Source organism: Peromyscus eremicus, chromosome 2 (genome assembly GCF_949786415.1).
Source record: "Peromyscus eremicus chromosome 2, PerEre_H2_v1, whole genome shotgun sequence".
In the NCBI taxonomy this organism is placed as follows: domain Eukaryota; kingdom Metazoa; phylum Chordata; class Mammalia; order Rodentia; family Cricetidae; genus Peromyscus; species Peromyscus eremicus.
Window position 1 is genome coordinate 124,214,688 of NC_081417.1, and position 15,372 is coordinate 124,230,059.

General features: G+C 40.2%; 1 protein-coding gene across 1 annotated transcript in view; it reads left to right on the plus strand.

Annotated features, from left to right (window-relative positions):
- The first annotated feature begins 3,330 nt into the window (after positions 1 to 3,330).
- Faf1 (Fas associated factor 1) overlaps positions 3,331 to 15,372 on the plus strand; it is a 335,197-nt gene continuing 323,155 nt past the window's right edge. Inside the window, exon 1 of the mRNA XM_059254707.1 lies at positions 3,331 to 3,510. Within this exon, the coding sequence (XP_059110690.1) occupies positions 3,466 to 3,510 (45 nt within the window). The 5' untranslated portion in view covers positions 3,331 to 3,465. The remainder of the gene's footprint in view (positions 3,511 to 15,372) is intronic.

Genomic DNA, 15,372 nt, shown 5'->3' on the forward strand with positions numbered 1-15,372 from the left:
GGAGACACCAGCCAGCCACCCAGAAAGCAAGGCATGCTAGAGGACAGGTAAAGCCATGAGCCACATGGCAGTACATAGATTAATAGAAATGGATTAATTTAAATGTAAGAGCTAGTTAGTAATATGTGGGATGACTCATTCCTAAAAGACTTGAGGGCCAGCCTGCCCAAACCAGTAATAAAATACTTTCTGAGAGTCAACCTGAATCTGCCTAAGGGCCTTAGCAACATGATCTAGAGATGAGCTGGACAAATGAGAGGCAGCCATGTCACACCAGCAGATGCATATTCATCAGATTTTCCCCCAGGGCAGGGTGGAGGCCTCTTCCTGAATAAACTGAGTTTGTTGTTTCAATATTTTCCCAGAATCTGTGTCCTTGACACTGTGCCTACTTGCCTCCCTCCCCCAAAGGGAACAACAGCACAGGACTCTGTCACAGTAATAAGCCTGAGATATTGGCCGAGTGGGCAGTTGGGACAGGAAACATCCAATTACTTATGGCACCCAATGTGGGGCACCAGATAATGCATAAATCTAATTAATCTTTACCAAATAAAAGAATTGGAGTCAAATATTGGGGTAAGAACCTGAAATATCAGAAAGCAGGAGCAGCTGTCAGTTGCTTTCTACCTCTCTCACTCCTCAGTCCAAAAGGGCCTAGATCCTCTCTCCACCCCACCTTATCACCTCCTGTCTCCTCTCTGTACAGGCATCCAGACCTCTATGGTTAACTAGTGGCTAGCTTTGCCCTCTGACTCCAAGCAAGCTTTATTTGTCAGAACACAGACAAAATATCACGCAACAGGTCTCAAACACAGAAATGCTATGAAATTTATGCTAATTTTATACAAATATTTGAACTTTCTCATTTACCTCCTGAAACAATCTTGATAGTTGAAGTTAATAATATTTGAAAAACTCATCCAGGTTTCTACAGCTAAGTTTTGGGAAAATAGTTCAAAAAATTCATACGTTTGAATATCCAGGCCATTCTTACTACATGTTCTTACTACATCATAGCATTGTTTTAACTTTCAGATGGAGTGAAGGGAGGGTGAGAGGGATTTATGCAGTGCTTGAATGGGTTCTGAGGTAGTCACATGTCTTACAGAGAAAACTCAACTTTGTAGGGTTGCACTAATACTGGCCATATAACTGAACCTGCCTTGTTCTGAGAGGACATACTAATGGGGTAATTGAATTGTCTCATTTATTTTGTTGGCATTATGTTTCACCTCATGATTCCTGTATGACAATTTCAAAATCTCTCCCTTTAGGAATAGCAACCAAAAAAGACTAAAAAAAAGGGTTCTTTTTCTTCTCTCTCTCTCTCTCTCTCTCTCTCTCTCTCTCTCTCTTGTTCTTTTTTTAACAAACAAACAAACAAACAAACAAAAAACAAAAGACAGGGGCTTACCATGTAGCCCAGACTAGTCTGGAACTCTCTATGTTCTGACTACCTCTGTACTCCAAGTGCTAGGATTAAAGGCATGCATCACCACATCAGCCACAGGAGTTCTATTTGTTATTTAGGTGATCCTGTACATTAAAATACAGGTTATAGAGCTGGAAAGATGGCTCAGTGTCTTAGAGCACTTGTTGCTCTTGTAGAGGACCAGGGTTCTATTCCCAGCATCCACGCCATGGCCCACAATCATTCATAACTCCAGTTCCAGGGATTTAGACAACCCTGCTGGCCTCTAGGGGCACCAGGCACTCACATGGTACATATACATGCACACAGGCAAAACACTCATAAAATAAAACAAGTAAATTTTAAAAATTTTAAAAAAGATACAAGTTATCATAGGATTGTAGGCCAGATTATTTTTAGTAAAAGAACCATGGATTATAATTTTCCCCCAGTGATTTTGGGGATCTAAGAGCCTTGTGCTTGCTGGGTGAATGCTCTACTATTGAGCTACACCTCCCGCAAATCAAGATCTTAACATGACACAGCACACTTCTTTATATTCAAGGGACTGAATATTTAATTCAGACTTCCTATTTTTTTCTTGGATATATTCCTAGCCTAAGAAGCTTAGGCATTGGTTCCTTATAGTGATTCCATTAGTTCCTATTTTTGTTTAACATTTTTAGAGTTTAAAATACTTTCCAGGGCCTGTATGTGCCCTTTAAAAGTCTTTAAGTTCCTGCTATCTTGTGTCAAGATTGAATATATTCTGTCGCCCTTCCTTTGTCCTGGATGGCAATTGCAAACTGTCATATAATTCATAGACTTTTGGCTGTTTTAGTTAACGGGGATTGCCAATTTCTGACCCTAAGTTGAAAATTTCAGTAATTATGAGTACTTACAGAGTTTTACTTATGAAAGTATTTTAAAAAGTCTATACAAAATAGTGTATTCGAGTTTTCTCCTTGTCTTAGCTCTAAAAATGTTCATATTATAGCAGTAGAAATCTTTCCCCTCAAATATTTAATTTAAAATGTTCAGCATCCTTTTGAGGTCTGGATTCTCATCCACCTCTCAGTTTCTAAGTTCCACAGACACATGGTCCTCTGTGTACCTCAGTGTTTGGGTCTGAGGGTGTAGACTCAGAAAAAGGTTCCAGATTGGGAGTGACAGAAGGCAAGCGGCTTTTGACCGTGGGGTTGAGAGTAAGAGACCGTATACGAAGCTGTATTTTGGTGAAACTTTGTCCGAGGAAAACGTACACATTACAAATTCTGCTTGTCAGGCGGGTTAGGAGTGTGCTGAGCTGGGCTGAGGCTGGATGTGCTTTGCGTGTGACTAAGCACGTGAGGCGCCGAATCACATTCCCGCCGTGGCCAGGGGGGAGGCGGCACCTCCAGGCCTCGGCTTCAACCCAAACCGGAAAAACCTGTTGCGGGTCCTCAGGCTCCCGGGAACGCAAATCAGCTTCCCAGCCACCTGGGCCCACGTCTCCGCCCGCCAGCAGTGCGCCCAACGCTTGACAGGCGGGCAGTCACGTGACAGCCGGAAAGCGCCGCTTTGCGACCTTGATGACAGGCAAAATGTGCGACAGCCCTGGCGCTGGCCAACCAGGGGCGGAGGCGGCGGCCGGGGAGGAAGCGGAGGAGGCGGAGGCGGCTGTGGCGTTGGCCCGCCTGCTCGTTCTCTCGCTTTCCCCGCCCCCGCCGGGCTTGCCGCGGCTGAAGGGAGCCGGGCGCGCGCTGTCGCAGCCTGTCCTCCTCCCAGCCGGCGACGGAAGGACCAGCCGGGCATCGAGACCAGCCTCCTTGTCCCGGCGGCTGCAGCGAGGGCTCCGCGGGGCGCAGGCGGGCTCAGGGCGGCTGAAGGTTACTGAGTGCATGAGCACCTAGCCTCCCGCGCTGCCCCGCCCGCCGGCCCGCCGGCCCGCCCGCCGGCTCGCCCGCCAGCCCCTCGCCACCCGGCGGCGGCCGCATCTGCGGCCGCAGGAGGCGCCGTCTCGCTCCCAGGTGCGCGCTTCGTTCCCGGAGCCGCGGAGCTCGGCGGCCGCCATGGCGTCCAACATGGACCGGGAGATGATCCTGGCGGATTTTCAGGTGAAGTGTCTGGCTCTGCTCGCTCCCCCACCTCCAACTTGGCGCCTTCGGCGTGGCAGCGCCGTGGCCTCTTCCCAGCGTTTGTTTGAGCACCGCAGTGGTTGTAGTGTGGGCTTTTCTACCCTACGTGGCTCAGGGTGTGTGTAGATTGTGAACCATGGGGAACATGTATTTCATCTGCTGTATTGTGTGCGTGTGTAGAACGTGTTAAATGAGGTTGAATGAGGATTTTAGGTTTGGGGTTGTTAGGATTGGGGCTTGCTGTGTGTGTGGGCTCTTTCTTAGTTTTATGAGGAATGTGTAGAATATGGGGTTAATTATGGGGTGTTTGGGTTGTTCCATGAGGAAACTGTGATGTGTGTGTGGAGTGGGTTGCTATGGGTGTGGTGTATTGTATGAAGGGGAGAGTGAAAAGGCAGAGTGATGATGAGGAGATGAAGCTAGCAGGGCTTTGTGGTCCATTTCAAAGAGGGGTAAACAGGTGAGAGACTCTGAAGGCCTTATTGGAATCTTTGGAGGGTGGAAAATAAGGAGGCTCCTCTGTGGTATGTTCTGATGTATCTTTGCAGTGAACACATAAACTTAACCCGTTCATATTTGCAGATTCCCCTCCCCTACCCAATTTATTTATTTGGTGTCCTTTCCTCAGGAGTTAGTTTAAACTAAAGATTATTTCTTTACTGAACCCTTCTATAGTGACACTGGCATGTAAGTATCTTAGTGAGGCCCCCTGAAAGTAGCACCATGTGCGTCTGGAAAGATTGGGAGTTATAAACAATATCCTGTAAGTGTTTTCTTTGCCTTTTGATATTTACTGAAGAAAATATTTTAGTGTCATACACACACCGTTTGGCATTATGTGTGTCAAATATAGGCAGACTTTTTCTCCAACATGGGCATTACTTCACGGTCTCTGTAGGCATTACTTTTCTATTTAATATTCTGATGACCATTTCCAAGAATTTGTTCTTTTTTTCTTTTCTAGTATCTATCTGGTACACTAGGAATATGATTATATGTACATTTTGACCATACTGCAAACTGCAAATTCAGAAAGGGTGGTTTTAAAAAGAAAAGTTGGTCATGATATTTTGGTGTTTGTAGGCTTTAGAATAGGGCTGGGCGGTAGTGGTGCGGTGGTGGCGCACACCTTTAATCCCAGCACTCGGGAGGCAGAGGCAGGCGGATCTCTGTGAGTTCGAGGCCAGCCTGGTCTACAGAGCAAGTTCCAGGATACCCTCAATAGCTACACAAAGAACCCTTGTCTTGAAAACAAACAAACAAACAAAAAGAATAGCCTGAGGTCTTTTATCTTTTTTAGACCCTGTCTCCCTTTGTAGCCCAGGCTGGCATCTACTTAAATCCAGTCTTCCTACCTCAGCTTCTCACAGTACTGGGATTAAAATTGTGATCCACTATGTCTACTTCTTAGATGGAGTTTTACCCAGTTTGTGTTTTGATGGGAAAGGTTCTAGACAGCAACACATAGTGGAATTTACCCAAGCCCTAATGTGATTATAACTTTGTTTTAATTTTATAAATTTTTAAAAGCTCTAATAACTTGTAGCTACTTTCCATCTTCTGTCAATCACTATGCTTATTGTTAATTTTAATTTTTATTTTTTTTGAGGCAGAGTTTCAAGATACACACACACACACACACACACACACACACACACACACACACACATATATATATATATCCCAGGTGAGCCCGGATTGCTTCTGTAGTGTTGAGATTACAGGAGTGTATACCACCACACCTGGCTCACTATTACTCTTACATTAGCTAAAGGATTGGAAGTTTAGGGTCTTTGTTCTCAGAGGCAGAGTCTTATTTTTGAGGCATCAAGACTTTTGGTTTGGAAATCAAAATGATTATTTTGATCACATTCTTAAATTTCAATAACATTCTCTTTTCCAGTCTTTCTTTCACCTTTGAAAATGTTTTATTTTTTCAGTAGCTAGGTATTATACCCAGGGCCTTGTGCATGCCAGACAAGAGCTCTACTACTGGTCTACATTTCCGGCCAAAGAGTTCTTACAAGAATGATATTGGAATGATCTTATAGGCCAGGATATACTGTGCACATTGGAAAATATAATTGGAGAAAAATATTATGGCATTTGGTGTGAACAATTTTCATATAATAAAAATTTTGCTTAGAAGACTATGTACTTTAAGCACATTAATCCTTTGTGTGTTTAGGAACCTGTGATCTTACTAACTAAATATCACATCATTTTGTTTGTGTAGTCTTACTTTTATATTGATCATTGTAGTCTTCTGTATTGTAGGTCTTTTTAGTATTAATTTAAAAATAAGCAATTATCTCTTTTAATAAAATCAAGAAATTTATTGTAAGGATTATACCTCAAGACTTGGCATGCAGATGTGGGGAATGTAGCTCAGTGGTAGAGCACTGCCTAGCCTAGTATATGTAAGGCCCTAGTTTTGATACCGAGTACCACACTCACATAAAATTGCATGTGCACACATACACATGTACACTCAAACATAAGACATGGTATGTAGATTCTTGGGTAATACTTGTTTAGTGGAATACCTCCCCAAAGTGAATATAGTAAAATTATGTCTTATTTCATGTGCTTGTCAGAATCAATAATACTGAGAGATCAGCATGCCTGTGTAGAAAGGACACAATTTTAGTATATGTGCTGCCGAAGCGAGCACAGAGGACACAATTTTAAATTAAATTTTAAGAATACTTGTACACGCTTGTTTAGTGTTGGTGTTTACAATAGCCAAGATAAGGAACCAGCCTAGATGCCCATGAGTATGTGAAAAGTAAGGAAAATGTGGGGTACACAATGGAGTTTTATTCACCTTTAAAAAGAATGAATTTAAAAAAGAGAGTGACGTTAACTCACTTGCAGATCATCTTGTTGGACAAAGTAAGAAAGACTCAGAAATGCATATATTGCCTGTTTTCTCTAATATACAGATTCCATAGGCCATATATATGTTTATTTATATACACATATATACTATGAGATGAAAGAAAGACTATGTGGTGGAAAGGGACCTTGAGTGAGAGGAGGGAAGGAGGGACAAATGCCTGTTGAGGAAGAAAATACAAGCAAAGTCCAATGCTGTCTATGTATGAAATTGTCAAAATGAAACCCATTTTTTTGGTATGCTAACTGATAAATTTTAAAAACTTCCAAAAAATTTAAAAATTTCCAGAACTTCAAAAAATTTTATATGATTTAATGAAATCATAATTTTTTTAAGTCAAATAAAATTTATTGAGGTTTTGGGAAAAAAGCCCTCAGTTGAAACCTTTACATGCATTTGAGTATTTTCTTTTCTAATGTTTGTGTTTATTTAATTATGATTATATAACATGAAGGAAGCAATTAACAAGCCTAGTGAAGAAGAAGCCTTTCTAAAACTTTTATTTCCTTTTAGGAAAAAAAAAATCAGATTTTGATCATTGCTGGATAATAGGTTATAATAGTATAATGTCTAAATAGGAAAAGCTTTTGGGAAAGGAGTCTTGACTATGTTACTTAAAGAGAAAACTGCTTCTTTTAGAATCAGTGAAAAGTTGCTAAGCAGTGGGTAGAAGATTATAGTTCACACTTAAAGGAGAGGATTGGGACACTGTGGATGGGTGAACTTACTACAGAACAAATTGTCTTCTAATACTCACCCCCTCTCGAGTTCTTAGCTAGCTTGGATAAGGCCCCAGGTTTGATTCCCAGTAGTGAAAAACAAATGGAACAGAACTCCCAGTTTTTTCAACTACAAAATTTAATCATGGAAAATATATAACATAATTTTCCATATTAACCACTTTCAAGTGTACACTTCAGTGGTATTACAGATTCATAGCACTGTGCAACCATCACCATTATTCATCTATCTCCACTATTCTATCTTTTAAAATGGGAATTCTAGGTACATTAAGTAATATCCTCATTTCTCCCTCTTTCTGGCTTCTGGCAACCAACATTTTATTTTCTGTCTATATGAATTTGACTGTTGTAGGTAACTTATTTAACAAGACTTTTTCAGGATTTGCTCTTTTGTGACTGGTTTATTTCACTTAGTGTATATGCTCTCAAGGTTCATCTATGATGTGGCATGTGTCAGAATTTTATTCCTTTTAACAGCTAACTAATAATCCATATTTGGAAATGCCATATTTTGCTTACTCACTCATCTTCTGTGATATTTAGGATGCTCATAACTTATGATTATCATGAATAATGCTGCTGTGAACAGTGCTATAAAATACCTGCTGGAGTCCCTTACTTCAGTTTATTTGAGTGTATATCTAAAGCTAAAATTGCTGTGTCACACGATAATCCTAAACTGAAATAGGATTTTTAGTCTTTTTGAGGACGTGCCATCTTGTTTTCCTTAGCAACCATACCACCAAAATTTTTTGAATGGAAGAATACTAGCATCTTGTAGGGTCTCCCTGTGTAGCTGCAGCTAGAGTCAAACTTAAGATCCTCTTGCTTCAGTCTCCATAGTGTTGGGTTTGTAAATGTGGGTCACAATACCCAGTTCAATAGTTACTTTTAAAGTTAGCGCTGTCTAATCAATTTAGAATTTGGACTATTTAATCAAAAGTGTTCATTCTGTTTGCACAGTATGTTACTGTTAAAGTAATGGTAGAGTAGTACTTATGCTGTTCTGGCAGGCTAGAGCCAAAAGAGGGTGTACATAAATAGCCTGAGTTAAAAACCAAAAACCAGACCGCCCCCACCCCATGTTTTTATAACAAAGAGGTGCATCCAGATGAAAAGTTCAAATCTTATTTTTTATTATGTTTGGTATAGAGTGTTTGTTTGTTTGTTTGTTTGTTTTCAAGGCAGGGTCTAATTATGTAGCTCTGACTGTCCTGGAACTCAGAGATTTGCTTGCTTCTACCTCCTAAGTCCTGGCCTTTTTTTTTTTTTTTTTTAAGACAGGCTGTCACACCTAGCCCAGGCTGGCTTGAAACTCACTGTAGCCTATACTGATGTTGAATTCATGCTAATTCTTCTAAACCTTAGTCTTCCAAGTGCTAAGATTACAAGGGTGAGCCACTATGCCCTTCTAGTGATTGTAGAATTCTTTATTATTTTCTTTTTTATTATTATTTTCTATTATATTCTTTTTCTTCACAAAAATCACTTTTATCAAACAAACTTCATCCTGTTTGATCTGTTTACAGATGGGAAAATAGTTAAACAATTACAGTTGCTGTCACATCATTCTAGTAATGTTAGTTACATCTTATGAAGTTAAAGCAAACGACTTCTATCTATCTATCTATCTATCTATCTATCTATCTATCTATCTATCTATCTATATTTGTTTTTGTTTTTCGAGACAGGGTTTCTCCGTGTAGCTTTGCGCCTTTCCTGGAACTCACTTGGTAGCCCAGGTTGGCCTCGAACTCACAGAGATCCGCCTGGCTCTGCCTCCCGAGTGCTCTATCTATATTTTTCATTTTATTTTGTTTTATAAGACTGAGTTTCTGTATGTATCTTGGACTGCCCTGGAACCGGCTGTGTTGATCAGGCTGGCCTTGAACTCACAGAGATCCTCCTCCTGCTTCTGTCTCTAGACATTAAAGGTGTGTGCCATGATGTGAGGCTTCCAGGTCTTTTAGCTTTTTGATTAATGTCATGCTAGAATTTGTTTTTCCATTACAAAAAAATTATAACTCTTTTTTTGAAATAAGAGATTAGTCTCATAAGTTAGTTTTATATATTTTGGGAACAAAAGACTGATCTCATAAGTTGGTTTTCTATTTACATTTTTTTTGTTAGTGACAGATAGGAATCATTGCTCAAGTGGAAAAAAATAAGGGGCTCTTACTGGTAGTGATGTGTTGCTTCAGACTTTCCCAAAAACCAAATCTCCTCTACCTGGATAAAGATATTCTTTCTGAACTTAGTTGCTTTGATCATAGATTTAGAGTTTTTTCTTTCTGTCAAATTTAGCATTTATTTTGATGTTATATTTCTTTTTTTTTTTTTTTTTTTTTTTTTTTTTTTGGTTTTTTTGAGACAGGGTTTCTCTGTGTAGCTTTGCGCCTTTCCTGGGACTCACTTGGTAGTCCAGGCTGGCCTCGAACTCACAGAGATCCGCCTGGCTCTGCCTCCCGAGTGCTGGGATTAAAGGCGTGCGCCACCACCGCCCGGCTGATGTTATATTTCTTATAACATGACTTCTATTGCTTTATAAGTTTTCTCATTTTGGGACTCACATTTAAGATTTGATTTACTTTCATATTTCAAGCGTAGTCTTCAATGACACTATTCTCTGGTAAGTCACATGCATGTTGTTGCCACTCCTGTATAACACTTGGCCTTTCTAAATGGTATTTTGATCCTTATTTTTTTTCAGTTTGACACAGATAGCTTCTGCAAAGGAGTATGGTGTTCCTTGTGATGATGAAGATTAGGGTTTAGCTAAATATATAGGGAACATAGTTAATGGCCGAGGGGTTACCTTGGGTCGGAGATTGAGTACTGTGGTGCAGGTAGTCTAGTTAACCTTTGTCCTTTGTTTCCTTTCTCTTTGTTCTCTTTCCTTTGGGGACAGATCATACTGTTCTAGTATTTGGATTGTAGATTGTTGAGAAAATAAAGTTTTGGCATAGAGAATAAAATTTAATAGCTTGTAGTTAGGATATGCCTTTGAGGTTCACACCGCTTGAATTTATTTCACAGTGCTGCCACTCATCCATCTTGTGAGCCTTGACGAGTTATTTTATACATCTGCCTCAGTTTTCCAATATGAAAAATGAATTAGCACATGTAAAGCTATTAGGTGTCTGAAATAAAGTGTTCACATTCTGTTATTTTCATTTTGACCATTTATTACATTTTGTGTGTGTGTGTGTAACAAAAATTGGGGTTTATTAAATAAAGAGGGGATTTATTAAGTACTATACACCTAAGAGTTATATATATATGGTGTGTATATTATGCATGCCACAGTGCTCACAGAGGTCAGAGGATAACTTGCAAGAGTTGGTTCTCTCCTTCTACCATGTGGGTCCCAGGGATCCAATTTAGACTGTCAGGCTTTGTGATGTCTTTACCTACTAAGCCATCTCACTGGCTCTGAGATTCTTTTTCTGTAGTGTAAGTTGGGATTCCTATAACCAAATAGAGGTATCTGAGAAAGAACTCCTTAGGAGGCAGAACTGGAAATGTTGAGCTGCATCTTTGAGATCTCATCTAGGATTTCCTGAAGCATTATTACTTCAGTAATTCTGTAGCAAAATGAAGGTCATATAAGGTTTCTAGACCATCAGAATTGGATGGATTAGCAAGAGGCCAGGGTCACTAAAGTGAATCCCAGATGTTAAGCACTGACATTTTTACACTGGAAGTTTGGTTTTGCTTTGGTTTGATTGTGACTATGCCCTGACTTTTTCTGTTAATAAGAAAGTGTCTTGATTATGGTGTTAGAGCACAGGATTGGAAACCTAACTAAGACAGAAATTTATGCCTGAGGGAATTAATTTTTTTGTCTGTGGAACCCTCATTGACGTTCCCTGAAGGAAATGCTAGGCAAGACAATACTGATGTCCCGCTGTACCCATCAATAGCTAGCTCTAGACCTATAACCAGACTTAAAGCTGGCTCCTAGAGGGGAGATAGAAAGTGTAGTCCATGAGGAGGTTGTAGTCACAATGAAAAGTATAGTCACAGTAAAGGGGTAGTGGTTCCTACCATATTTACTTTTTAACTCTCCTATTTGGTCTGGGCAGAAGATAGATGGATCATGGAGAATGATAGTCGACTAACATAAACTTGATTAAGTAATATCTCTGATTGCAGCTGCTGTACCAGATGTGGTTTCTTTACTCGAGTATATTTAATACATCTCCTGGTACATGGTATGCAGTTATTGATCTAGAAAATACTTTTCCTCAATATCTGTCCATAAGAGCCCCAGAAATGATTTGCTTTCAACTGGCAAGGCCAACAGAATCCCTTTACAGTTTTACCTCAAAGGTATATTTAACTCTCCAGCCCTGTATCATAACTTAGTCCAAAGGGATCTTGATCATCTGTCTCTTGCACAAAATGTCATACTGGTTCACTATATTGATGGAATTATGCAGATTGAACAAAATGAGCAGGAGGTAGCAACTGTTTGTTGGTAACACATATTTGCATCAGAGAATGGGAAATAAATCCAACCAAGGGCCTCAATTCAGGGGCCTCAGTGAAATTTCTAGGAGTCCGGGGGTGTGGGGCATGCAGAGATATTCCTTCAGAGGTGAAGGATAAGTTATTGCATCTGGCCTTTCCCATAATCAAGAAAGAAGCACAGTGTTTAATGGGCCTATTTGGATTCTGGAGACAGCACATTCTTCACTTGGATGTGTTTCTCCCCTATATATCAAGGGACATGGGAAGCACCTAGCTTTGTGTGGGGCCTGGATCAGGAGAAGGCTTTTTGACAGGTCCAGGGTACTGTGCAGGCTGCCCTACCGCTTAGACCCTGTGAACCAGCAGACCTGATGGTATTTGAGGTGTCAGTGGCAGGTAGGGATGCGGTTTGGAGCCTTTGGTAGGCCTCTATAGGTGAATCAAAAAGGAGACCTTTGGGGTATTGGAGCAAGGCCCTACCATTGTTTGTAGACAACAGTTCTCCCTTTGAGTGATAGCTCTTGCCTGCTATTGTGCTTTAGTGACTGAATGTTTGACAGCAGGCCACCAAGGTACTATGCAAACTGAGCTGCCCATCATGAGTTGTGTGTTATCTGACCCACCATGCCATAAAGTAGGATGTGCACAGCAGAAATTCATTATCAAGTGGAAGTGGTATTTACATGTCAGGCCTGAGCAGGTCCTGAGTGCACAAACAAGTTACATGAAGAAGTTGCCCAAATACCTATGGTTTCTGCTGTTACAGTGTTTTCTTCCAAACATGGTGTGTCCTATGATTGGTTGACGGAGGAAGAGAAGATTAGGACCTGGTTTACTGTTCTGCATGTTCTGCAGGCACCACCAACTACAGCATTAAAACTTCTTTATGGGACAATCCTGAAAGACACTGTTCTATTGGGTAGAAAGAACTTCAGCAGTACACATGATTGTACATTTTGCTTGGAAGGAGAAATGATAAGATGTGTGATTGTTTACTGATTGATGGGTTATATAGCCAATGGTTTGGCTGAATGATCAGGGATTAGAAAGAACATGATTGGAAAATTGTTGAGAAAGACATTTGGGAAGAAGTATGTGCATAGATTCTGGACAATGGATGTGAAGATATGTTGTTGTTAGTTTCTGCTCTTTTGAGGGGCCTGCGACCCTGCTCTCAAATCACACATGGAGGCTTATTCTTAATTATAAATGCCTGGCCTTAGCTTGGCTTGTTTCTTGTCAGCTTTTCTTAACTTTAAATTAGCCCGTCTATCTTTGCCCTCTTTTATCTTTCTTTCTTTCTTTTTTTCATGTATGACTGCAGGTCAGAAGAGGGTACCAGATCTCATTACAGATGGTTGTGAGCCACCATGTGGTTGCTGGGAATTGAACTCAGGACCTCTGGAAGAGCAGGCAGTGCTCTTAACCTCTGAGCCATCTCTCCAGCCCCCATCTTTTATCTTTCTTTATTCCTGTATACCTTTTCTTTCCTTCTTAATCTGTGTCTGGCTGTGTGGCTGGCTCCTGAAGTCCTCCTCTCCTTGTTCTCTTGTTCCTTCTTCCCTTTCTTTCAGATTTCTCTTTCTGCTTCTCTCTATCTGCCAATCCTGCCTATCCTTTCTCCTGCCTCACCATTAGCCATTCAGCTCTTTATTAGACCATCAGGTGTTTCAGGCAGGCACAGTAACACAGCTTCACAGAGTTAAACAAATGCAACATAAACAAAAGTAACACACCTTAAAATAATATTCACCAACAAAGATACTTGTGTCCCGTGTAAATGCTCATCAAAAGGAGACCTCAGAAGGGAAAGAATTCAGTAATCAAGTAGATAGGATGACCCATTCTGTGTACAGTGAGCCTCTTTACCTTGCCTTTCCTGTTATTGCCCAATGGTCCCATGAACAAAGTGGCCCATCCTGGAATTATTTTCTTATAAAGTTTGCCCATAAGAGAAATGATCCCATTTAAAAGAAAATCATTGCTACTGCCTTCAGTAAAAACAGTTTTTTCTTTGTATGTTTTGGTAGCTTTACAATATAAGATATTTGAATGTTTCTCATGTAGTAATATATAGTTATACCTCTATAGAGTACAATTGTCAGAGAGCGCACTTAGGTAGAGCAGCTGGAGCTACAGTATTTTGATAATTGTTCTCTGAGCAAGACAGTTAACTTTTAATGGAGCTCTGTCTAGACTCCTATCTAGTTTACAAGTAGACTAGATGAAGTCAGATATGAGTCTAGACAATTACTTGGTAGCAGTAGTTGAAGATATTTAGTTGGAATGCGTGTAGTCTATGTTAGGGGTCAGCAAACTACAGCCTGAGGGCCAAACTACCACCTGGTTCTGAAGATACAGGCCTGTTGGTACCTACAATCACTCATTTTTGTTTGTGTCTCTGGCCACTTTTGCCCTCAGTAGAAGGGCAGAGTTGATTATATGGACTATAGAACCTGAAATATTTACTAGATGCCTTACAGGAAATTTTCCTGATTTAGATTAGTGGTGATTTCTGTTCCCCAAGGGGATAGGACTTTAAGCAGTGTCTGGAGATGTGCTGTTGGCATTTAAGGTATAGATGCCCAAGATATTGTTAAATGTCTGTAAAGCATGGGATATTCGCCCACAATGAATTATCAGGTCTTAAATGTTGATAGTGCTAAAAACTGATCTAAATCAATGGATCTCAAATTTTAGTGTATACCAGAGTAACTTAGAGGGTTTGCTAAACCATAGGTTATTCAGTGAATCTGGAATTGGATCTGCAAATTTCATTTGTATCAGAACTTAAGAATTACTTTATCAAGGAAGACTTTTGAAATTACATCCATGCTTTTCTTTTTTTTAAGCTGAGGATCGAACCCAGGGCCTTGTGCTTGCTAGGCAAGCGCTCTACCATTGAGCTAAATCCCCAACCCTACATCCATGCTTTTCATTCTTTGATTTTATGATTCATTTGTATGACTTAGAAAAAAGATGTATTTCTGTGGAGACTTGGTGTTGGACTCTTATTTCCTTTGGGAACATTTCTATTTATTCTTTAAGAACTTATGCCTTGTCTTTTGTATATAACATTCACAACACAACCTATACACCTACTGAGACCTGGTAATTTATTTATTCTGTATTTGCTCATGTTTCTCTCTCTTAGTTATTTTTTTTAATGGTCAATGATCAGTTTACATATTTTACCACCTACTGCCAGTTCTTTGGGGGATCAACTGCTTAGTTCTTAATCATCTGTTACTATAGAAACTCGTAAGAATAAGACTGCTATAAAAAATAGTGTAGAACTTAAATTTTATGGATTTTTGTGTGTGTGTAGATGTGTGGGCATGTGTGCCTGTGAAAACTGCAGGGCAATCTCAAATGCTGTCCCTCTGGTGCTGTCCACCCTTTCATTTATTTACTTTTGGGGACAAGTTTTCTTATTGGCTTGGAATTGGTCAAGTAGTTGGGCTGGTTGGCCAGTGAGCCTCAAGAACCTGCCTGTCTTCTCTCATATGTGTGTGGCATCATGCCTGTTTCCTTTTTTGTTTTTTTTTAAACATGGGATCTGGAGAATGAACTCAGATTATTGCCTCATTTAGACTTATTGATTTTATTTATATATAGGAGTCTTGCCAGTATGTATGTATGTATACCATGTATGGAGGTCAGAAAGGGCAAAAGATTTCCTGTAACTGGAGTTACAGATGATTATGAGCCACCATGTAGGTGGTG